Source organism: Rhyacophila brunnea, unplaced genomic scaffold, assembly GCF_057557595.1.
Source record: "Rhyacophila brunnea isolate RB1 unplaced genomic scaffold, BYU_Rbru_1.0 scaffold_12, whole genome shotgun sequence".
In the NCBI taxonomy this organism is placed as follows: domain Eukaryota; kingdom Metazoa; phylum Arthropoda; class Insecta; order Trichoptera; family Rhyacophilidae; genus Rhyacophila; species Rhyacophila brunnea.
This window is the reverse complement of record NW_028232774.1, coordinates 30198294-30223671: the sequence shown is the minus strand read 5'-3', so window position 1 is coordinate 30223671 and position 25378 is coordinate 30198294. Positions and strand designations below refer to the sequence as shown.

General features: G+C 32.8%; 1 protein-coding gene across 1 annotated transcript in view; it reads left to right on the top strand.

Moving 5' to 3' along the window:
• The window catches only part of LOC147078046 (uncharacterized), a 99819-nt gene that overhangs the window by 66041 nt on the left and 8400 nt on the right, over positions 1–25378 (top strand). Inside the window, exons 5-6 of the mRNA XM_085961142.1 lie at positions 17571–17653; positions 23670–23844. Of these exons, the coding sequence (XP_085817268.1) occupies positions 17571–17653; positions 23670–23844 (258 nt within the window). The remainder of the gene's footprint in view (positions 1–17570; positions 17654–23669; positions 23845–25378) is intronic.

Below are 25378 nucleotides of genomic sequence, written 5' to 3'. Positions count from 1 at the left end.
ATTAGGTAGCAAAATGATGATTCTTGGAATTATAGCGCCTATACACTTGCATTGATTTACTACCAGCAATACCGTGTTAATTTAACTATCACGTCAATAACTGTTTCCACACAAAGTTGCAGATTGTCGCGCCAATCTCATTTTTCAATCAGTGTCAGAAAAACTCGTTTGTTGTTGGTGAGTGCATTTTTATATGCTACGTGATATAATTCGCCATCAGGGCAGCCACGACCGTTTTACCGCGCATGCGCAAATGTTACGCAAGTTGTAACTGTCGCTTAAAAATTCAGGAGCCTCTAAACTTTTTTTTTGATCTATACAATATTATGTAGTCTTGGAACATGCACAACAATAAGTGTTCACCTTTGCATTTGTAGAGTACACGGTAAAACAGGCTCATCGCATTTTTTCATTTTTGAGAATTGAATGAAAATTTTATTCAACAGAGAAAGTGCTAAAGAATTGTATCATTAAAACAACAAAAATCGATTTCGTCGCTTCATAAATGAAGAGAGAAGTAAGTGTAGTCAAGTCAAAAATCAGCTCATTGTGTATGAAACTGCACAAAAACGTAGGATATGTTTTTATTACTTTTTTCCACTTTTATTATATTTCAAAATAAATGAGAGATCAATATATAAATTCTTTTACTGAATACTAAACCCATTTTCCAATCAATAACGATTTCATTCTTATTTTTGCTCTCTTGTACAATTATCATTATGTTGATGAGCCTGTTTTTGCCGTGTACCTACCCTGCATTAATTGTTTTTTTATAGTCATGATAATACATACCAACTGCCAATAGTAAATAAATACATGTGTAATTGGGCTATTGGATTATAAATTCTCTGTCGAATTATTTGATAGTATTTCCATATAGACCAGACAGTCCATATTATGTTGTTTATTTAAATTAATCTAAGAAGAAGACACTGCAAATACTGGTATCGCGTTGTGAACATATTATAATTAATACTTTTGAAAAAAAAAAATGTAAAAATTACTTAGAATATCTGGTATGGCCACGTTTTATTGTAATAAACGACAATGATAAAAATAGAAATCGTTGCAATTTGAGGCACTTCGCGAAATTTTTTCAATACCGGAACAAAATCAATGAAATTCGTACAATCGTCCAATGCCAAAACGTCTATTTGATGTTGATTACATTACCGCTCTATTGTTTAAGGTTTCGTTGATTCTGCCAGTGACGTGCACAAGCATTACTAATTAAAATTACTTTTGACCAGACGCATACTAATCGGAAACGAATGGCGCCGAGACGCTTAAGACGATGCATCAGTGAAACGGCAAATAATTTTCAACTATAGGCGCGTCGAAATTTTGGACTCGCTGGCATTCGGAGAGCGAACGTCGAAGAGAGCGAACGTCAATTTGTTTCGTGATGGCGACGGGGGTATTAATTCTTAAATCGTGTAAATATGACTAAAAACGTTACCCATTTACTTGAAAAAGAAAACGTGTCAGTGAATATATTATTATTGTTACTAATAGAACAATATACAGAACATTAAATGGACGCATGTTGGATTTATATGACAAATTATAGTTCTTTCGGCATGCTTCATTTGCACCCCTGACCCCCACTCTACGCATCGCCTAGCCACGATCTTTTTAGACCATGCCTCAACTGAGGTATAGCCTTAATGGTTAAATATAAAATCTTAAGTGACACACTATAAAATTATCGAGGAAGTAGATAAATATGTCTTACGCGAAAATAATATTTGGTTTTTATTTTTGCAACGGAGCATTTTACGAAGAGTGGAGGTAGGCCATGGAGAACCGACATACATTATAGTGCATAGTAAACTTTGTCATATAAATTGCAAATAGTGTTTGGTTAGTATTTAAAATTAAATTAAGCCCTGTCTAATCCAAACCATAAAAGTAGAGGTAGGCTGTAGAGAATCAACAAAAATATTACACACTTTGTCAGTAATACTTATTCGTTTTCATTGAACTAAGAATATAAATTGTAGATGGTTTTAAAATTAAATTAAGTAAACCCTGCCTCAGCCAACACATAATTAATAAAAAGCTGAAAAATATTCTTCTATCTATAAAATATCTAAAATTATGTATGACCAACAATACAAAGTTTAGTGTCTACTATTTATGACGGATCTGCACAAAATACCTCCACCCTTCGCCAGTGGATTTAGTAATAATTACATGCATCAACTAATCTAGTAGTAACTTTATATTGTGCGGGGAATGAAACTCTATATTACCATTTATTCATAATGTCTAACAAAAAATGTTAAATATTTTAAGATTACACTCCTAAAATAAAATCGTTGTGCGCCTATATTGTTTTACGCCTTGGTAATTACAAAAAAAAATGTTATCTTTCATTTACCATTAACTGCATTTAATTTTTTATGTTCATGCATTTAGTTAATATAGTTTCTATAAATGTTTATTTACTGTATCACATGCGTGACCGTTATTATACATTAATAAGATTTTAATGACTAAAATCGTCAGTCTATTTTCTTATCGATATCCCTCCTACCAGTAAAACCTGTCTGCACGTCACTGTGTCATAATAACAAACAAACGCCTTCGTAGGATTGTAAGCTAATTAGAAATACTGAAACAATTATTGTGACCTCGTGACTTTCATTTGCCACAATCTTTTTGATTTATACTTTGAAGTCACGCTATGACAAAAAGCCTTACTGAAATCAAAAATGCTGTAATCATTCATACTCTTTTGGCTTTCCGTATTAAATGATATTATGTTAGTTATTTGATGGGTGCTTCAGTGTTTAACTGAAGGCATCTACGCGTGGCTCTCAACCTAACAAATTACTAAAATTTCCACTTGTCTTTCTCCCCTCAGTATATAGATACTCATATAATTCAACACTCTACATTCCGCTACTGCCGTTCCGTCCCTGGTCCTACGAGTTCTAACGTATAGACCAACCCTGGTGATACTACGGCCCAGCAAGTATTTCTGATGCCCCGGAAGTTTTAATCGTACTTCTGAAAAAAAATACCTTTTTCTACATTTTAACGCTTTTTAAATTAAATTTTGAAAACAGATGAATTACACCGTCGAAAAGAAATCTGCGAATTTTAGAACATTCCTAATTCGAAAAAATTTGAACAACTTAAAAATTCGGTACTGTTCGTTTATCAGGAATACAGCGGAAAACACATTTTGAAAATAACCGATAAAGTGGATTATTTGTTAGGTTAAGCTAACCAAACCTAACCCAACCTAACCTACCCTAAATTAACCCAAACTAACAAATAATCCAGTATATTGGGTATTTTCAAAATGTGTTTTCCGCTGTATTCCTGATAACCGAATAGTACCAAAAATTCTACTAGAAAAATGATATAAATGTTATGTGAACAAACATTTTCAATTATGAATATCAATAAAAACTCTTTACGATCAAGCATCACCGATGAACATTTAGGTACAAGCAGTTTTAAGAATATCAACTACAAAATTAACAGTGTCCGGAAACTTGTACGTATGCAGTTCGCTGTGTCACACATCACCGTGAAATGTTGTATCGGAAATATATGGCCGTATATTAAATCTCTTTGGATCGTATTGTACTGACATAAAATTCATGTCTAAATAAAACACGTTTCTTGTCGGTTTCCACTTTACAGGAAGCCATCAGCAAACAAATTTTGAAAATAGGCGATATACTGGATTATTTGTTAGGTTAGGTTAGGTTAGGTTTTTATTCTTGAATTCATGAATTTTGTTTTGAAAAATTGAACTAATGTTCATATTGAATCCAATAAAATTGAAGACCGTATAGTCTACGGTCATCTCTTTCCTTTCTATCGGACTGTGCCACTGTGAAATGTTTTACGTATATTTTACATGTAACCAAAATTAACACCTCCAATTTTAAAAATGTAAAACAGTTTCATTCTTTTAAATTGTTGGAAATTAGAGAATCATTTTTTTTATGCTGAAATTCCTTTTTCATGATAATAAATAATGTATGTTTAAAAATAGTATTTTACAGGGGCCCGCCGTTCATTTTATATTCCTAATGTGGCCCGTCATCCAAAAAGTTTTCCCAGGCCTGGTATAGACAATAGTGTGCCAAAACCTAACTGTCTTCGTTATGCCGTTAAATAAATCGCTAACCTCGGTTAGCTAGTCTAGACTAAACTAAACACGTATTTTTACAAACATACATTCGCAAATTTAATGACATTCGATCGTTCTAGCCTCTAATCTACGCAGGCGCAAATAATGATACTCTAAAAATAAAAAAATAAATCCTACACTAACAACTGAGTGACTTACAAGTAACAATCTATTTTGCATAAATTTCAACGAACATCACAACAATTTAATCGACAACCAAAATTAGACACTAGTATCTAAATGTTTAGCTTCTCGGGTATTAAGGGTCAAATTAGCACTTTCCATTACAAATGTATTCAGTGTTTTGGCAGGTACTTACTTACCTGTATATAAACAATTACCTGAATATATTATTTACGTATGTTATGTAGATGCCATCGTTTTTGTTCAATTTAAGTTTTCGTGGAAACTCTTTGTGTGTTTATTTACATTGGTTACATTATGTTTGTTTGTGATTCAGTGTTTCTTCAACGATTTACCGAATTACTAGGAGTTTTATACTAAATGTTTAACTGTTGACAGTTTAAAAAGTCTAAACAATATTCATACATACTTTTAGTAAACTATTTTAAGACCACATACAATCAGGCTAATATTTAAACAGATTCTGGTGATCAACTAAATATGGCCGACACCTATCAGTTCTAGCTCAGTCGGTAGAGCATGAGACATGATGAGAGCAGATTAATGGCAGGATCGTGGGTTCGGGCCCCATGTTAGGCGCCACTTGACACGGCTTGCTTTTAGGTTTCATCTATGTGCTACGTATACGTGTAACCTTAGCGCTATTTTTACTAGAGAAGATCATTGTGCTGGTGACTATTGCAAACACTGCCGTTTTCTTTTATTTCCCTAGCTGGGATTTTCTTTTAAACACATCAGTTTACACAATATTGTAAAGCAAATATACAAGAATTTAATCAATTACTGTCTGTTCGAATTTAAAATCATAAATTTAATGGTCCATGAAGTCCTAAGGTTTGGCGAACGCTGACGAGATGGAGATTTTTTACCACCATCTTCTTTTTTTATTCAATGGTGCTACGTGCAACCAAAGCCTCTACAAATTTTAGTTCTCGTAAATTTGACGATATATTTTTTTTCCATTTTACTTTTACTTGTTCTAAAATCCACTGATGTAACTCATTCTGTGTCTCTAATGACAGTAATAACTATCTTAAAAATCGGGAGCATCAGTTGTTTGTCCATCCAAGTTTGTAATGTTGTGAACGTCTTAAATTTATAATTTGTAATATTCACACTATCGACGAGAGTACTTGATGAAATTTGGATTTAAGTTGGAAGTAAGGAGGTAGAAATTCTACGACAACTAGTGAACTTGACTAAAGATAACGTATTCAGACTTGTCTCGTGGCTTGGTTTAGTATTGAGTGAGAGCTACTCGACTGAAAAATTAGAACAAAATCGATTGACTCGATTAAATGATTTTACTAAATTACCCGACTAAATTTGTCTGTTCGTACCCTTTTAGTTACTTACTAAATTACTCGCCACTCGACTAAATTACTCAACTAATCCGAACCGGCCTTTAGTTATTCTTACACGATACACAGTCCTATGTTGCTCACAACCAGTTGTTTACCAGTAACAGTTCCTTGTCATTCTCTACCACAGTATCTATCCAGTAATTTTGACATTTAAAAAATCTACCTATTAGAATACCTACTGTCACCACCTGAAATATTAATTATTATTATGACATGTTTAATTTTTAAAAACATTATCATGTGCATAATAATAGTTATTATGAAATACTCTTTGACTTTGGCGTGTATCATGCAAAATGTATACCTGCAGCTGACTCATCGTGCTGTCACACTTCGTGACAGAAAACCAACCCTTTAGTTTATAATATATTATATCGTGTTATTACTTGTTGATATATACCTACCCCCATTTGGGTATTTGCTTCATTTGTGATGCAACCAGGCGAGACACTCTTCTGGTCTCATCTAGGTGTGGAAATAAAACCGGAACGAAACCCTGGATCCGAGCTTCTTTTTTAATTTTAAAATAATTTTAATCTATCATAATATTTGGTTATCGTTCACTCATGCTGGAACGGGTTATTAAAAAAAGACAATTAATACATTATTAAGTAGGTACCTACCTACATATTATATTATGTACATTTCGATGTACCTACGTAATATATCTACAATTGTTGATTCAATCGAGGATTTTTATTTCGCTCTAATTCAACCTATATACCACCCAAATATATAACAAAATAATAAATAGAATTCCGACAGGCTATATCCCAATAGACTACATTTTGACGCAATGTTTTGAATGTGTGAGTGTCCTACGAAAATGAACCACGCATTACAGACGTGCAATAGTGTGCATTGCATCCTTCAAAATCATATTCATACCACTAAACCGAGTGCAGTTGTCAGTATTCGACGTATGACGTATTCTTGACAAGTGGTTAAATTTATCCCGTATTTCCACATTTGAGATCGGTTGCCTGCTTCTCTACACTTGTTAGGTATTTCAGATCCCATTATTTCTGAATTCCCTGCTATATACTATAATGGGTACAAAATTAATTTTATATTAATTATTATTATATTAATACGGTGGTGTAGTAGGTGTAATGCCTGTCTCTGAAGCCGTGCAGAATCCTGCGTCTGGAAAAAATACTTGTTGATATGTTTCTATTGAAAGCATCCAATGAGCGAATGACTAACAACCATCACTGGTAAAAAATGTTTTAATATAACCTCAATTCTGTGGAGACTCATATGCTCTTACGAATGAAATTGTATCTTTTATTATAGCACAAAGAATTACATTGGCGGAAAGCTAATTTAAAAGTATGATATTAAAATTTAATGTACAGTTAATACTATCAAAATGAATAAATTAAAATATTACAGCAAAGAATACCAATATTATTATTTTTAATTGTACAGGCCAGACGCAGTTCGAACACCTCTGTAGTGGCCAAATCCGGCACGAGATAATAGCCTTTTACAAGATGTAAATATTTAAGAAGAGATTATTAAAAAAGATGTCAGTCGTGCAGAATGCGCAAAAGAAATACATTACCGTTCATTGAAAACAGCAATAAAATAATAATTGCTTTTAAGTACCTAAATAATTCAGGTTAATCCTACATTTTCATGTGAAAACGTCAACAGCTGTTTCGAATACCACTACTAACAATATATTATATGAGCCCGTGATAAGTAGTTTCTTTATAATACTCGTACCATCTGTATGTATCTGAGAAGACTCCATACTAGGCGTAAATAGAGTTGGGCTTAGGGAATTTCCGACGGGAATTCTCGAGAAATTTTCGAGATTTTCCATTCCGAATCTCGGGAAATGAAATTTTTAACATTTCGGGAAATCCCTGATCTCGAGAACCTTTTCTCGGGATTTCTTTATTATCAAATATTAATTGGAAAAACGATTTTCTATATAAAAAAAAGTGGACAGAAAACACAAAACGTTCAAGGACTGATTGGGACATTTTACACAATTAAACCAACATCGACTCAAAATTTGTCTCAAAAGCTTACGTGATTGTCAGACGCAGCGATTGACAGTCTGTTTTTTTTTTGAAATTCTATTTTAATAAATTAATGTTTTGAATTATTAATTATATAAATGCGCCTTGTCAAATAGCGCCGCAGGCGAATTTGTTTTACTATTAGAGCAAACTTGTGGTGTGTGCATACCTCACTTAAATGATCGACCTGCCACGCCGGGCGCCTCCTAAACCCGAGCCCCAAGGTTAGAGCCCTTTCAGCCCCCCCTTGTGGGGGCCATGATCATATCTATACAAAAATAATATTCAAAGTAAACGGAATTGTTTGTTCTCAGAAACAATACCTATTATAAAATACCACATCCATCATCCATCAAATTCCGGCCAATCTACTATATCAATTGTTGAGATTTTTTAGCATTTTTGATAAATTCATAATTACATATTAATGCTACAACTTTATATCATATTCGGTCAACACTGATGTAATGAGCAAACAAAATAATCTCCTCATAATATATGACAATACGTACCTACTCACTAATTTTCGACAAACTTGTGCAATTTTACCGTACACCACAGAAATAATATTGTATTGGCATAGTTATAGTAGGTAATTTTACGCAGATATATGTTTTTTACTTCATATCTGTTTTCGAATAGTATATTACATAATAATAATAATAATTGACGTTAGTCAATAACTATGGCGTCATTTAAAAAAAATTATAGATACATAAAAAAAATATTCATATATGACGTATTTATAATATCTATCAAGTACGCACATAGTAAAATTGTGTGGTGGTCCATTTTGAAAATATATTAATAATATAGTAATTTGTTGTTGATTCATATACGGGGAGGGATTATTATATTAATATAATTTTTATTGGAATTTTGTCTCACTGACTGCTAGTTCTTAAATCAATTTTGATGATAGGGAGTAATAACTTTAAACCTCAATTTATTTAAATAATATCTGAAAAAAATATAATTCATTTTATCTATCATTAGCAGATCTATATTTCAAACAATATTGCAGTCTACTTATTATTAATATTTTTTTCTAATGTGCGTATGCATGAGATTTTTTCAAATTACGTATGTTCAATACTAATATAATTGCTAATCATCCAGCGCTAGCCATGGTGTCACTGTAGAATGATTTAACCATACCTACATATTATTATATTCGTAAGTAGCGGTTTTATCTATCAGGTAAAATATATATTTATATATATTATGCAGCGGCGGCTCCTCTAACACCATGCATGTGCGCTGCACTGCTTTTTCCTAAACATCACTCAATGTGCAACAATGCTATTCATAAGTCATCACTCGTTTATCGCAATTTAATCCATGTAAATTTATACCAAAAGTTTATACTCAGTAAACAGTCACCGAATTCGTGCGCTCGTCGGAACGCACAAATATGGATCTTAGTTTGCCGTTCATATTACATTGGGTAATAACAGTTCAAGCCGACACGTGAAAACGATAAATAACTCATTAATACACAAAATTGTATGACCATTAGGGACGCAGCTCAAAAGTTACGCGGAAAAATGTAGTAACTGAGATTTAGCAGGATTGATAAAAAAATAGATTTTTTTTATTTAAATCTCATATAAATTCATTGAAAATAGGCTGATATTGAATAAAAATTGATTATCAGCATAAATATTTTGGATCGATCCTTTATTCCTTCTATATTTGAATATAATTTATAAAAAATTTAAATCTAAGTTACGAGTACCATGTTCTTTCTCATAGTGAGTGAATATGTATAACATGATGTCATATTTTTAACAATGCAGACATTTTGCTGGAGTTTTATTGCTTTTTGTAGACGAAGAAACTGACGATTTGTCGAGAGTCGAAAAATACGTACCTACCTATTCAAAACAATCGATAGTTTTGTTTTTTTAATATTTTCTTCAAATATTATTTCTTACATACAATTCAGTATGATTTCTGCGGTCGTCGTTATAGTCGGCTTTTTTAGGTGTTTTGTCTCGTTATTTCGATAGTTTTGTTCATAAAAATAAATTCATAACAATATATATACTTATTGTTTAATCAGGGAAGTGTATGTGTTTTAAAATGATAAATTTTGAATAAACGATTTATAATACTTAATACTTATAATTATAGTTCAATCAGTGAAGTGTATGTGTTTTAAAATGATGTCGGTAAACGTAGACTTTATCAATAATAATAATAAGATTCAGAATAAAAAAAGGATGGTCCGATGACATCTGTGGAAATTGAAAAGTGTTTTTCAACCATTAAAAGAATTAAATCGTCTTTCAGAAATACTTACCATGAATCAGGACTGACTTAACATGTCTACCTGTGTTAAGCATTGAGAAAAAACTTTTACAAACAGTTCAAGACTTTAATGAGAAGTGATTGAGGTGTTCGCTAAACAGAAACAACGCTGAATTGATATGCTTTTTAAATAAGGTAAGAAAATTTTGAGTGCACCCCCAATGAAAGCAATTTTGGAAACCACCGGCCGCCACTGATATTATGTATGAATACATCCTGTGTATATTGCATAGTTTGACGACATTGGCTGAAAAAACGGCCATGAAATTGAGTGCTTTGACTTTATAATGAATAATACCTCTTCGTAGTTGTTTGAGGATATCTGAGTGAGAGGTGATCATGTCATTCGGTGCAGTTTAAGACAGTAGGTATGTGGTAAAGGTGGTTATCTCACTCTCGTAAATAATAAACCTTTTAATTATTCATTGGCATTCTTGGTATTGTCAAAATTGTTAAATTTTAAAATCGATAGCAAAAACTCTATCGACACTCCGAAAGATTTAAATCGACTTGACTTTCAACAATTGTCTATAGAATGAAAATATTTAGGTAGATACATACATCAATGGCTCTACAATCAGGTATGAATCAACAGATTTTTTTACGATAAATTGATGTTAGCTACTTGTTTAACTTGTTTAAACACATATTGAAAAACAGAAGTTTTTATTTTAGTATGATCAAACAGAACACAAAAGAAGGCACATTACGTCTTACCATTGTTTTATAATTATTCATGTATTCGTATAGTAGTCAAAATACAACATATCAGATGGAAATAATTCTTCTAAAGGGGTGGCTTCCCATATGCGTGGGGTAACAAGATGATTACTCCTGGATAACCTCACCCCTGGGCATTAAGCCACCGTATATAAAATCCCAGACCATTATCCACCCTCATCCTCATATTTAAAACGTCAATAGATTTAATTAAAAATAAATAAGATATGAAAAAGAGTTAATAAGTAAACAATATGAGAAAACACCTAAGAACCATATCTCTAAAGGGGAGGGAGGCTTTGAATTACAATGTAAAATTATATAATATTATCATACATAGTGTAAGTAGTATACGATAGTAATTCGATCTTACATACTGTGCTACGGTCTCTTATCTTGAAAGATATTATTAAACCACAGTTGAATGATAAAAATACAGTAAAATTATATCTAATACAAAATGAATCCATTCATAGAACACTCATTTGTGACAGTTTTTTTTGTTAATTAATAATTATTGTAAGGTAATTTTTGAAAAATGAAATTTATCAGTAAATTGCAATTTTCATAATATTCATTCCACCACTATTACAGTGGATCAAAATATAGTAAGAGGTACCTACTGAAGATAGGCACAAACTACACACATGTTTGACAACAAAAACATATTATTTGTATCTACCTGTCAATACTACTAACACTAGCATTGTCTAGCTAGAATATAGTAACCACCAACCGTAAAAGATCCAGTTGTACTACAAAATTTAATGTTTTATTGGATGGTTCGATACATGTGTACTGCTATAAATAAAATCGGTCATGGTTGCATTGAATATTGTATAGACACGTTCCATAATATGATAAGTAGAAAATAATCGATCTCTATAATAATATTATGTACTTAACTACTACTCTATGTCAGTGTTCGGGAAGGCACTTTATACCTTTCTTTTTTAATTTCAAATCATAGATATGCGTATGTATATGATATTTTAATAATTGATAAATAGAATTAGATACAGATAGAGTTGAGTATTTCCCGAGAAAATCTCAATCTGGAGATTCGGGATTTCCCGAAATAATGAAATTTTGAATTCCTGAGATCCGGGATGTCCAGAAAAGAATTCTGGAGAATTTTCGAGTATCGGGAAATTAAAAAAAAAAAACTGTTAAAATCTTAAAATCAGTATAAAAACAGGCAAATTCCAAAAAATATGATTTTTTTATGTATGTAAAAAGACAAACAGAATAGGAATAGGAAAACAAAAATAATTCAAAACATTACTTATTAAAATGGAATTTCAAAAAACACAGACTGTCAATCGGTGCGTCTGACAATCGCGTACGCTTTTGAGACACAAAATTCCCCGATGTTGTAAAAATTGCGCTCATTTTGAGTCGACGTTGGCTTCATCAGTCTTTGAACGTTTTGTGTTTTCTGTCCACTTTTTTCATATAGAAAATCATGAAAAGATTCTCGAGATCCGGGATTTCCCGAAATGTTAAAAATTTAAATTCTCGAGATTCGGGGCAGATAATCTCAAAAATTTCTCAAGAATTCCCGTCGGGAAATTCCCGAAACCCAACTCTAGGTACAGGAGAGCAATTGACAAATTAATCAATTATACCGTGCAATTTAAGACTTTTACTGCATTATACCCCGTTTACACGTGCATGGATTTACTGTTGACAGTGCGTATTATCGCGGCCATAACAAGAAAATGTATAGAGTTCGCAAGATTGCATGCATGAATCAAAAAAGTTTGGAAGCTTCTGAATTTTCATGCGACAGTAGAATTTTTCGATCTGCGCCTGCGCAGTAGAACGATAGTGGCGAGCCTGCCGGCAAAAAAATGAACTACGAACGAATTTTCAGGTTGGCCGATTTTCACTGCCCGTCAAATAGTACAAATAGTACCTACCTACCATAAAATGACAACATCGCGTCTCGCTCGCTCTTAAAGAATGAATTGGAGAGACAGTCAGCACTTTTACGTGTAAACAGTTATTATCACCATAGTTTAAAATACTCAATATTGCTGCCAGTAAATCCATGGCGGATTATCCATTGGCGGTACAGGCGGTATTATACTAAATGTAAAAGCCAGTCGGAGCGATATGCAAGCGCGAGGTTTATAGGTATACATAAATAAAAACGCAATCACAGACGGCGTTAATGGGCACGCAGTCTAAACGTCCAAACCGCGATGACTGCCAAAAATGTCCTGGATTGAACACATAACCAAAACCTCAATAATGCAAAAAAAAGCTGAACATAAATGAGAGATCGTTTTATTATTACGGTTGATATTGTCAACTGTACTTTATACTTCCATCAAGACTATCGCATCGCTTTCTCTCACTCGATACCACTCCGACTGTGTCTTGTGTCGTGCCAAAACTATAAAACCTCACAGTAATAAGGTGTGTTTATAGTCAACATGTTTATCACATTACGTGTGCTTTTTTTAATATCTCTGCGTCGTATTATCCGATTCCACACTGTTCACCAAGACACAAAAAGCCTCGAAAGGATAAATGTTTTAGGCGGTACGTGTCCGGTAAAGGACGGACAAATAGTGGACGTCGTGAAATTTGCAGAAGACAAGGAAAGATGAAAAAAATCGATTCTGATTTTTGGCAGTATTTTCAGATTGGGCACATTCCATGTGCCCTTGGTTTTTTCCAATGAAAATGAAAAATGAGCGTACATTCAGTCATTCATGGCGGGCTCCCAGGCTAGGATCCTTGGTGGGCCCGCCTATCTATCGCTAAGGGTAAAGTGAAAGTGACGCTTTTCAGTAGCGTTTTTCAAATCGTCAGCTGAATGCAGAACTATTCTAACTTACATTGTTATACCCTATATCGGTATCGATAGTCTGTAATAATTCTGCATTCAGCTGACGAAATGGTGTATACGGTAAAATTAAGGTGTATTTTTAGCCCACCCTTGTGGGGCCATGCATTCAGTAATATAATGTAGGTAATATAATATTTCATTAAGATTTTTAAGAGGATGCATTAAATCCTAATTATATTTTCATAACCAGCTTCAGGGCTCGAAATGAACCGGATAGCACCGGAACGCCGTTCCATTTCATAAAATTCCCAAAATTATCGCTCCGTCTTGTGGACAAAATAATTTGACCGTCTGAGGTGGATAAGCCATATAACAAAGAATCTAACACACTTATTATTTTTTAAATACACATTAATATTAGAAAACTATATACTAATGTAGGTATATATTTATATACCTAATGTAAATATTTTAGTAAAATTATCGAGCGCTCCGGTTCGTAAAATTTTCCATTTCAAGTGCTGACCAGCTTACATGAGTTGTTTTTAAATTAACCTTGAGTAGCCCGCGTAATGACGTCATCTTATCACTTAATTCATTTTGCTACACTCATGACCTGCTGTAGGAGTGAGAGAAAGAGAAGATGTGTGTGAATCCTCATGCTTAAAACTTATCGCAATATGTTCTTTACACAGTAAGATAATAGTTTATCGATGAGTGAAATGAGTGCCCAAAAGAAAACCGAAACTTATATTTTCAACGACAAATGGGAAGGTGATTATATTTTTGTTTATATCACCTCACTATCCTCAGCCAAATATAATACGTTTAGCTAAGTTGGAGAATATATTATTACACTGAGTATACTACGTATACTACAAAGAGCAAGTAGTAAGAAAAACCTTTCACATTAACGCAGTCTTTTCTTTGTGAGTAGGGGAGGATTAAGGTTGTTTGCGCCCGAAGCACAAATCACACAGAATGCCGGACAAACGCGGGCGTCAATTTTGCGAGCGAACGAATTCTCGAGCACAACCTTAAGTGACTAGTGTTGGAGGAACGAAACGAAGATTTAATTTCACGGTACACAACACAAGTAAGCCGTCATTTTTACAAGCGGCTATCTTGCAATTTTGGCGATGTGAAAGTGAATTGACTTTTACCATTATGATTCGGTCTAGCATTATGGCATTTTTAGACAGTCATCATTTCATGTTTAAAACCGCAGTGTTATTGTCATGTTATGATATTTTGTCAGGTAATGAATGAATGATACCCACCTATTACAAAGACGATGACGAACTTTTTACGCCTGGGGAAATTTTAAATATACCTGCCATGTGTTTTTTTAACAACGTATCATTATACAATAATCATTATTATTACTCTCTCCGACCATGTCCGATCCTAATAGGATCATATGGGCCTCCACAGGGTAGAGGTTTGTATTAACAGATTTTGTTTTTACGAGAAATGGATGTCAGCCACTTGCTCAACCTATTAGGTCCATACCCTGACTCACACACAAATTGAAAAACAATATGTGTACTTGCCAGACCCAGGATTCGAACCTGAGACCCACTGCGTGATAGTCCAACGCTTATGCCGCGCGGCCACCGTGGGTGGTGATTAATATTACAATGGTTTAATGACGTTTCAGAACATTTTGGCCTTAGGCCCTAAGGCTCGACAAATCGCGATTCGCGAGCCGCATTGGCTCTTTGGTACACGCGTACAGTTCTTTAGAAATATTGAATGTGAAAATAAAATATTCATATTTCCAAAACTTTTCAAAATACCACCGAAAAACAATTATTTCAGGACAGAAAATTAAAAGCCTTTTGCATATTATTATATGTACTATATAATCATGGTCACAATACCAAAGATCGATTTAATTATAACCAAAAATAAGTTTCAGCTATACACACTTTTTTTTTAAATCAATGTTTATTAAATTTACATTACAAGTATTAATTATTCAAAAATCTTTCAATGACCTCTAAAAGAACTTAGGGGCCGTCCATATATGACGCCACTCTCTAGGTCTGATATATTGTGATGATTTGTGACGAAGGGAGAAGGGGAGGTCAGAAAAAATGTGACGTCACAAAGTAAAAAAAATATATAAAATGATCTGAAAACACGATATTGGGGATCGGGGATTTAAGGGTAAATATCAAAAAAATATTTTTCAACGTTTAGGGGTGTCAAAAATGTGAATATAGACGGGGGTAAAATGTTACGTGACGAAATGTGACGAAGTGATTAATTAACGTAAATTTTAATTTATGATTATTTTTAATTCTAAATTTGAATTAAAGAAACATTATTTTTTTATTTTTAGATAGCTACCTACATAGGTATTCCTTAGTTAAAATACTTTAACATGTTTACATATCATCAGAAAATTGTATTAAATTGCATGTTTCGAATTCTGTCGCCAGATTTCGCTAATGGAACCATAGTAGGTACCTACTGATCCAATAACTGAAAAAAAATCTATAAAATAGTTCTGAAACATGTACCTACTTAGTTAATTTCTCTTTTTTTTATATTTTCAATAAGATTCCATCCTATATAATATGCAATATTCGAGTATTAATTTATTAAAATAACTATTTGACATCGCTCGCATTTTTAGTGCTGTTGTATATGGTTATGCACCTACGCGTGGCTCACCTGTCATGAGCACAACTAATATTGAGTGCTTTTTAACATCAACGTGCTAAAAAACGTGAGAATGTACTGCTATATTATTATTTATAATAATCAAAAATAATGAGGAAGATAAAACTGTGACGTTTCTCGCACTCGGTCATTGAGAATCGATTTCTGATTTCATTTTAATAGTATGACCGTAAAATCACTCAAAACCTTGCACTTGAAAATATTTTCATTGTCATGGAGATCTTCTATGTATCATAAAATTTTGACAGATCATTATATTTAACGGCAGCCATTTTCTAATATAGAAGCCAACTTATAGCGAAATAAAATTGACGACAGAAATAACTCGCATTATTCCGAAGGATTTTTTGTTATCATACATTATTTACGATCTAAATATATTTTTGGAGTGTTAACGCAGCATCTCGAGTTTTGATAATAAAACAAATTAGGACGTAAAAGTGACATTTAGTTAAATGAATTATGCGAAGATGTATAATTCCGAAAAATATATATTATAAGAGGCACATTTATGCACCTTATCAACAGGGTTGCGCCAAGCAGGGGTATTGGGTCAGGCCTCAGTACCCAAGAGCAGTAAAATACACGTATATATTAAAATTGGATGAGCATTTTTTCTCATGATTTTCATTAATGGATAGTAATTTTCACTGTTCTTATATCCTTTTCTTATAGTCCGGCTACTCCCTCATCGATACTATCGATAATTTGAAATCACATTATAGCAGGGCTCGAAATGGACCGGAGCGCCGTTCCGATTCATGAAATCCCCAAAATTATCGCTCCGTCTCGTAGAAAAAATATTTTAGTTATGCCATATAACAAACAATCGAACACACTTATTTGTATACAATGTAGATATAATTAAATAAATACCTTTGTCAATATTTTCGAAAAAATATCGAGCGCTCCGATTCGTAAAATTGTTCATTTCGAGCGCTGCGTTACAGTCTACGAATTTGTGATTCAGGATGATAATTTATTAATAAATTGGTACTTGTATTTAGTAGCTAAATTTTATTTTAATCAACATAATACAATTAGGTTGCAATAATAAAATTGCAATAATAAAAAAACCCGCAGGTATATTAGCCAAAAATATCTACAACCAACTAGGTCCTTTCCTAATACATTCTCTTTTCATCAGTCATGCTGATAAGGTGATAAACTGATAAGTATTATGAAAACAGTAGTGTGAAGAAAATCGCATTATTTATCATAGAGCTAATGTTATTAGTTTGCAAATAAATATAAAAAATATGTATTTATTAGTATTATTCTAAATTCAATCGTTCAAACTATAGTTAATATGCCAATACTCTATGAAATGATTTGAATTTTTTCAGGACCTAGAGAAGAAGAAGCTGCCATGGAGCTGGGGTCCAATCAAGAACATCTTATTTTACGTTTAGCTGCAGAACTAAAAGGGGTAAGCAATAAATAATATTAGTAATTTTCATTAATTTTCATAAATCATTTTTTCATTATTTCATCGTATAGAAATAGACTAATCTGGCTGTACCGATTTCAAATAGCTACCTACTGAATAATCTTAATTTTCTAAAACTAACTTTATCAAGTAAAAACATAAACAAACCTTTTCTTGTCTTCATTGGAAATCGATACGTTCTTATTTTTGAATTTATAAAATCATTCGTCATAATAACGAAACGAGTTAGTTGTTGCGTGAAAAACAAAAGAATAGTGACAATAGACAAGGTTTTTATTACCATGTCAAGTTCTTAAAAATAGGTACATAATATAGGTAATTTCACGACAATACCTACCTTTTGTTTCAATAAATTCATAGAGTTCCATTTTCAAACACCAGTTTAACTAATTTTATGAACACTGACATTGACATACCTAGTAAAGTTTTAATCGTAAATGCGTGTTGTGTTTCCAGTGTTAGCCGATCTCTTTGTATATTTTGTAAACAAAAATAACTCTTTCAATATCATTTAACAAACTAAAATAGATGTCTGAAAGGTCAAAACCTTTTCATTATCAAAGATAATGATAGACGAAGGTGATATTATGGGGGTTGGGTTCTCACACCACCCAATACCTTACTTCATTCTTTACGTTTCCTTGAACAGTTGATTATTATTATACCCCATAAATTCAGAAAATGTCAAAGACGTTTTAATGTAAAACATATTAAGCTACAAAATTTTATATTTTATTTAGTTTTCAATACAACACAAAATTTTCAATTTGTTTAAAATAAATAAATTAAAAATTAGGAAAACCTTTTCTCCAAAGAAATATTGAATATAGTTTATATCCGGGAACAGGGTAGGTAGATGAACAAGATGATCTAATATAACGAAACACATGCTATAATTGTCGAGGAAATATTTTGTCATCATCATTATTAGCCTGAATCTATCCACTATTGAATGAAGGCTTCTCCAAGCTGAATGCTGATCTCATATCTCGTAGTCCTGTGCGATGCGTTGGTAAGCATTTAAATATTTGTTCAATCCTCTACGTCTTCCTTTCAGACATTTTCTACCTCGTGATGACTAGAAATTATCCAACGATTACCAGTTCTTTGAGTTATTTCTTTAGCTAGTAATTATTGTATACATTAGCAAATCAAAAAAAAAATCTACTTTTATACTTTGTGCTTGGGTTACCATAAAAAGCTGTCTTGTCTTGATAGACCAAAATTTCTCCCCAACCTTGAGAATCGCCTTTCAATTTCATGTTGATTCTTTTTATTGAGTATTCACCAAATTAAGTTAACTTACTGAAATTCATCCCATTTTAATGTAAATATAAAAGCATATCACTAATTTCTCTGGCCATAGCGTAGAATATAGCCACTTTCAAAATTCGTTGATCGCATGCAGCAAAATAAATGACTAAAGTAATACAGCATTGAAAAGTTCACAATATTATTTCATTATAAACTTTACCAATTGCAATTTTCGATTATTGCGCAAATCCGCCATGCTTTCTCACGCTGTACCTATAAAAAGTCAGACTATAACAATGTCGAAGAAAGTGTAGTCGAAGGTCACGACATCTAAGTGTCGATTCTATTTCCTCTGGGAATATATTATTATCTAACGGCCGCACCCACTAAGAGGGCTGAGCCTCGCCCTTTGGGAGTGCTTTGTAATAGTCTGACAATTCGACGGACCTTCGAAGTTTCGTCAATTTGTATTCGTCCAACTTAAATGATACTGCAATTGCGTAAGACCAACAAAAATAGATTCGATTGGTATATTTTTTTTATGTTTACGTTTATTCGGTTATCAATGTTAAACCAGATAGGTAGATTAGAGTGCTTGTTGTTGTAACTTCAACTCATAACATAGGTATAATAGGTTACAATAGCGCAGAAAATATTCTTGTAAATAAATATTAAACTCGTAATTTATATTGCATTACCTACAGTACTTTTCTATTGGATTTATAGATTTTACATACGAAAGTAAAGCTACGCATCTATTCTATACACAAGACTGCTATCGGCGGTTATCGAGGGTAGTTTATCATATATTTGTATTGAGGTATTTAATCGTTAAAACAAGTTAGTCAGTGCTTCTCAAACTTTTTTATACTACGGCCCCCGAAATCAGAAAAAATCCAAGACTCCCCTCCCCAAAATATCTAGTCTTTAGTGACCAACAGTACTTTATTTACCATTAATTATTATTATATGTACATTTTAATAGAACATTTTTATTTACTTGATTATAAAGCATAAATTAAAAAAAAAACAGAAATAAACTTCAAAACTACAGCTACAGCCTACAAAAATAATTTAATGAGAGGGGTGTGATTGCATATTTTAACATAAATAATTTATAAATATTAGTAAATTATTTATCCATATCGGATAAAACATTGTGATCGTGTGAAAAGTCGACCTCAAGATTTTTAACTGATTTGTATCAGGTATTGTCCAGTGATCATGTCTTTTTTCAAATACTGAAATATTTTGTGGCTCCCTAGCAGGAGCTCCAGGGCCCCCTAGGGAGCCGTGCCCCCAGTTTGAGAAGTACTGGTCTATATATAGTCAAAACTGTTTATCTCGCTCTACACAACCAATAGAGGTGCTGTTAAAACAGAGCACTTATTGTAACAGTTACAACTAACGTATTGTAAAAATTATAATACTTCAATACAAAAATTTGAAAAACTACCCTCTATAACCGCCGATAGCAGTCTTGTGTATAGAATAGATGCGCTTTAAAGGGTAGGAAGGCTAATGATAAAATTGACCGTAAGAGATTTCCCAAGTAACAACCTTTACATCCGTGATATGAGATTATTTATTTCCTACGATCGCATTGTATTAATGTTACAAGCCTAATAGAAATTGTTTTTAATACAATGAGCCATCATTACTTACATAAAAATCATGTAAAGTTGCAAATAACCGTACATAGATAAATATCCAATGTAATAATTCAAAACGGCCCACGTGCTCGTCGTAGGTCGAAATTGAGTTTTTATTGTATTTTCAAACCATGATCCTGGACACTCCTTAAACGTTGTAGATAATTTATTTATACAATTTTGAAGCCTTATTATTCTTTATAGTTATTTTAAACATTTGATGACTGCAAGAAGTATTTTTATTACATTAAATAGTATTCTTTTAAACCTCTCGCTCGAATGTTTCAGAATATAGTCATATTTCGGTACATAACTGTGCAGTGGTGTTAAGATTTTTTACATTTATTAATTTTTAAACGCATTTATAAAACCATTAGTATAATTTATTATGAGATAATTTTTGTAAAATATTCACGATAAAAAATTATATTGATAATCTCTGTGATCCCAAATTTGACAAGAATTAGGCATTTTATTATTCAAAAAATCGGCAAAATTAACACATTTGAAGATGATTCTAAAGATATTTATTATAAGCTATGTCTTTGACCATTCAAGTGTGATAAACATCTTATGAATAATGATTGCTTTATAATAATTATTGACCTAAGATTAAGGTAGTGTTTTTTTGAAATACGCCATTTCTTTTGTCATTCCCCAGTGGTAAAGCTACAACATACGGCCGTAGCCATAAATTGACAAACTATTATTAAAGTAGGGAGTAAAATTATGTTAACGCGCGTGTTTAAACATGTACCTAACCGATTTATTTTTATTTATTTTTTAAACGGTACATGTTCAAACACGCGCGTCAATATCATTTTACTCCCTACTTCAATTAAAGCTTGTCAATTTATGGCTACGGCCGTATGTTGTAGCTTAACCACTGGGGAATGACAAAAGAAATGGCGTATTTCAAAAAAACACTACCTTAATCTTAGGTCAATAATTATTATAAAGCAATCATTATTCATAAGATGTTTATCACACTTGAATAGTCAAAAACATAGATTATAATAAATATCTTTAGAATCATCTTCAAATGTGTTAATCTTGCCGATTTTTTGAATAATAAAATGCCTAATTCTTGTCAAATTTGGGATCACAGAGATTATCTATATAATTTTTTATCGTGAATATTTTACAAAAATTATCTCATAATAAATTATACTAATGGTTTTATAAATGCGTTTAAAAATTAATAAATGTAAAAAATCTTAACACCACTGCACAGTTATGTACCGAAATATGACTATATTCAAAAACATTAGAGCGAGAGGTTTAAAAGAATACTATGTTATGTAACAAAAATACTGTATGCAGTCATCAAATGTTTAAAATAACTATTAAGGATAATAAGGCTTCAAAATTATAGAAATAGATTATCTACAACGTTTAAGGAGTGTCCAGGATCATGGTTTGAAAATACAATAAAAACTCAATTTTGACCTTCGGCGAGCATGTCCCCCCTTAATGTGCTTAATTTTTTCAATGTAGAGAATATTATTTTTCCTGTAAGTAGATAGGAATTCAGCCACTCTAAAAACAATCGAAAACCGTTATCAATTAATGTCGTTATACAAAATTTTTATGCCATCTAATATAGCAGTTCAATCTCTCAAAGTGTGAGTGACATCTGGACCGATCTATAACTATCTAGAACCATCAGAAGGCTTAAAAATAAACTTTGAAAAGGAATCGTAGAATTAGCAATATATAGTCTATTTCTTACCATGATAACAAAGCCGTACTACACAAGCACTATTTCAATCAAGAATGGCAATATTTTTGAAAGATTCGATGCTATTCGTCATTATGTCCGAGTAGAGGATAGAACGCGTGCATAGGTCTGAAAATTCGATATGTTTTTATTTTAATTAATACGTATAGTTTGTCACTGCCCCCAGTTCATGGACGCGAGATCTAAAACGAATCATTAAAGCTAAGTACCTACAGTGCTACGTCAGGTCTACTAGCGGTATCTAGCAACAGAATATGAACTTTGTAATTTACTAATTTTTTCTGATAATTTACTTTTAAATTATTAAGTAATGGATCAGTACAATAAATCTAAAAACGTAAAAATTGAAAATAAATGCGTCACAGGGAAACAAGTTCGGATTCCTCAAAACCATGCGGAAATATTGGAAATATGCCCATATTATTATGCTTCATGGAAGCCCACGGAGGCCGCGCGGCTTAAGCGTTGGACTACAATGCCGTGGGTCCCAGGTTCGAATCCTGGATCTGGCAAGTACACATATTATTTGTCAATTTGACAAATATTTGTCAATATGGACCTAATAGGTTGAGCAAGTGGCTGACATCCATTTCTCGTTAAAAACAAAATCTGTCAATACAAACCTTTACTCTGTGGAGGCCCATATGATCCTATTAGGATCGGACATGGTCGAAAGAAAATAATTATGCTTCATTGCTGACATATAAAATGCAACATACGAGACAGAAAATACCTTATCACTCGTCAATTACAAATCTTGACGTTTCTTCGACACGTGTATCGCTCACATGCTGATCTTTTTTCATTTTAATTTTAAATTATCGTGACTGTAATCAACTTTTTTTTAATGGAACGAGTCATTTAGCACAGTTTAAATATTGAATGATATATTTTTAGTTAATCTTCATAAATAAATTCCTTTTTCAAAATCACATTTTAGGAAAACTAGCAACCCACTGCTCTATTGACTTCAAAGCTACGTATCTACTGCATATAATTAAGTTTTGTTGAGACAATTTTCATAAAATAAATATTGTCTAAGTCACGAATGTTGGCGACAATTTTCGACGCAGTGCGGTATCTTTTTGTTATGCAAATTACACACCTTGTAAGTATATTTATAATATAATAAAACTTACTTGAAAAACTTTAAAACTGTATCCATTACAATACCTGTACCTTCTAATAATTATCTGCACGCGAAATTTTTCAACTGTCATTTATGCTGGCTCATACCTACATACAACTAATAATTATGAAATAATAGTGTAATGATAAAATTATATTATATTATATCATTATTGTCCCGTTGTCTAATAATGACGAAGTGTTTCACTTTATTTTACAGGTCTTGCCCGACGATCCAGTATGGCATCCAACGATCCTTAAGTATATGATTCGACACGAAGGGATTCTGGCGTCAGCTGGAGTCACGGGACGAACTGAACACGAAGGAGATCCAGGACACGTCTGGACGTTTCCAGGATGCGTGCTTTTCGCAATTTCTCTCATAACAACGCTTGGTTAGTAATTATTGTCGATGTATATGCAATATTTCGTTATATATCATTATCAGATAGTCTGTTAATACAAACCTCCGTCATGTGGAGGCCCATATTATGCTCTTATCAGGATCGGACATGGCAACACCGAAAAAACACATAGGTAGTCATATGCAAGTCTGGGCAAATAAAGATTTGGTTGACTTCGTACAGGATAGATGGAAAGTGTCGATTTTTATTTAAAGATGTATTTTATTTCATTGTGCAATGTATAGGATGATGAAAAATATGGTATTATAGTAATGACATAATGTATATATTTCCAACAAAGTATTTTGGATTATTTACACTGCACGTGGTCCTGAGCATACTGCAGTGAAACGGCAAATAATTTTCAACTATATGTGCGACGAAATTTTGGACTCGCTGGCAATCAGAGAGCGAAAGTCGAGCTATGAACACGTCAATTTGTTTCGTGATGGCGGCGGGGGTATTAATTCTTAAATCCTGTAAAGGTAACTAAACAACGTTACCCATTTACTTGAAAAAGAAAACGTATCAATGAATATATTATTATTGTTACTAATAGAACAATAAACAGAACATTAAATGGACGCATGTTTAATTTTTATGACAAATTATATTTCGTTCGGCACGCGCCATTTACACAATCCGCGCATCGCCCAGTTACGATTTTTTAGACCGTGCCCCAGCTGAGGTATAGCTTTAAAATAACCGCACTTTGGCATATTATAATACAAGGGTGGGTCAATAATTCCTTAGAAAAAAGCATTAAAACAGTTTTTATTTTTGTATTTTTTTTTTATTTCTCAACACAATCTCCTTGGAGCTCAATACACTTGGTTAGACGTTTCTCATTTTTTTTCAAACTGTCAGAAAAATAAGTTTTCGGCAGGTCCTCAAAATAAGCATTTGTCCGATCGATGACTTCTTCATTTGAAAAAAAACGTTGTCCACTTAGCCATTTTTTTAAGTTTGGGAAAAGGAAAAAGTCACTGGGGGCTAAATCTGGCGAATACGGTGGGTGGTCGACCAATTCGAACTTCAATTCTTCAATTTTAGCCATTGATCGTAAACATGTGTGAACACGGGCATTGTCCTGATGAAAGAGGATTTTTTTCCTGTTTAAATGAGGCCGTTTTTCTTCAATTTTGTTTTTTAGCTGGTCCAATAAAGATGCATAATAATCCCCTGTTATTGTTTTTCCTTTTTCCAAATAGTCAACGAAAATAATTCCACGTGCATCCCAAAATACAGTAGCCATAACCTTACCAGCTGATTTTACGGTTTTCGCCTTCTTTGGACATGGTTCGCCTTTCGCAATCCACTGCTTTGACTGTTCTTTCGTCTCGCGAGTATAGTGGTGTATCCATGTTTCATCTACAGTCACAAAGCGACGAAAAAATTCATCCGGATTGCGTTGCATGAGCGACAACAGGGCTTTAGAGGCCACCACCCTATTGCGTTTATTGTTGACTGTGAGCAAACGCGGCACCCATCTTGCAGAAATTTTTTTCATGCCCAATTTGTCATG